This window comes from Sphaeroforma arctica (assembly GCF_001186125.1).
Source record: "Sphaeroforma arctica JP610 unplaced genomic scaffold supercont1.595, whole genome shotgun sequence".
Lineage (NCBI taxonomy): Eukaryota > Ichthyosporea > Ichthyophonida > Sphaeroforma > Sphaeroforma arctica.
The window spans coordinates 36,206-37,477 of record NW_014039963.1 but is presented as its reverse complement, the minus strand read 5'-3'; the positions used below and the strand labels follow the sequence as shown (position 1 = coordinate 37,477).

The 1,272-nt window shown below is 36.2% G+C and overlaps 1 protein-coding gene across 1 annotated transcript in view; it reads left to right on the top strand.

Annotated features, from left to right (window-relative positions):
* Positions 1–1,107: 1,107 nt before the first annotated feature.
* The window catches only part of SARC_07471 (hypothetical protein), a gene marked incomplete at its 5' end in the record, with an annotated part of 10,145 nt that continues 9,980 nt past the window's right edge, over positions 1,108–1,272 (top strand). Inside the window, one exon of the mRNA XM_014298585.1 lies at positions 1,108–1,120. Coding sequence (XP_014154060.1) covers positions 1,108–1,120 — 13 coding nt within the window. The remainder of the gene's footprint in view (positions 1,121–1,272) is intronic.

Here is a 1,272-nt window from a genome sequence, read left to right as displayed (position 1 = left end):
TCTCCGACTCAGAATGGTACATATATATATATATATATAATATATATTATTGTTATTGTATTGTTATATATTGTTATTCATATGTACGTATGGTGGATTTAAATATGTGGTCTATTTTGTATACGTTGCAAGTTGTTCCGGTGGGTAGGAAAGCTTGAAATGGGAATTGATCCTCACTTGAATTTCAACAGTTGGGGATTGAATCTATGTATAAAAAATGCTATAATATCGGCTGTAGTGTCTAGGCACGCCTTGTGCTGGTATCATAGCTCTCTAAAGACTATAAATACACTAATAGATATACGAAATTTTAAGTTACAGTACTGAGTCTAAATATTTAAATATAAAAATACTCGCTGTACTGTGCCAGGGCCTTCTTGTTTTTTTTTCACACCGGGGAGGAAAAAGTAAATCTCTATTTTATTAGAAAAAAGAATTATGGAAAACACATATTTTTACACAAGCTCGTACTAAGCCTCTCTTCTTGTATATTGTACCGCAATCTCTACAAATCATCACAAAATGTCTGTGGCATTTCTTCGTCACATTTTGGCTTCGCCAAGTGCCAACTTGCTTTTAGTGTAGTATTTATTATTATTTAAATTTATAAAACAAAACAAAATATAAATAAATAAATAAGCTAAACCTACTTCTACACAGCTAGACCCATTGACTCTACTACTTCTACACAGCTAGACCCAATGACTCTACTACTTCTACACAGCTAGACTCATTGACTCTACTACTTCTACACAGTTAGACCCATTGACTCAGCGTTCCAGCTACAAAGCAAACTCGAGTTATTGTACAAGCGCGTAGGTGTATCCCAAAATAAACCTCGCGCTGTGTATGTCCCATATATTCAGAACTTTGTGCTCCTAAGTATACCCCACGAATCGGGCTCACTTTGGTGTCAAACGGAGACCTATGTTGGCACCAGCTTAGAACAATTTGAACAGTGTCAGTTGACTGAAAATGTCATACTCCACTTGTATACTGCAAAAATGCTGAATACAACTGATGTTCTCATTATTTAGGATCGGTAATGGCCCTATGCAAGACACCTCTACACAAAACATACACAGGTTATAATGAAATATGAATACAATGTCAGGAAGTGGTACTTAGGATATTGTACAGCACGCCATTCTTTCGAATCCACTTGCAGACCACTGCACTGAGAATGACTTAGATGCGCATGTAAAGCATGAACAAACAAACATAAGTGACCATTTCAAGGATAAGCCACTGTCACTGCTAGCACCAACTATG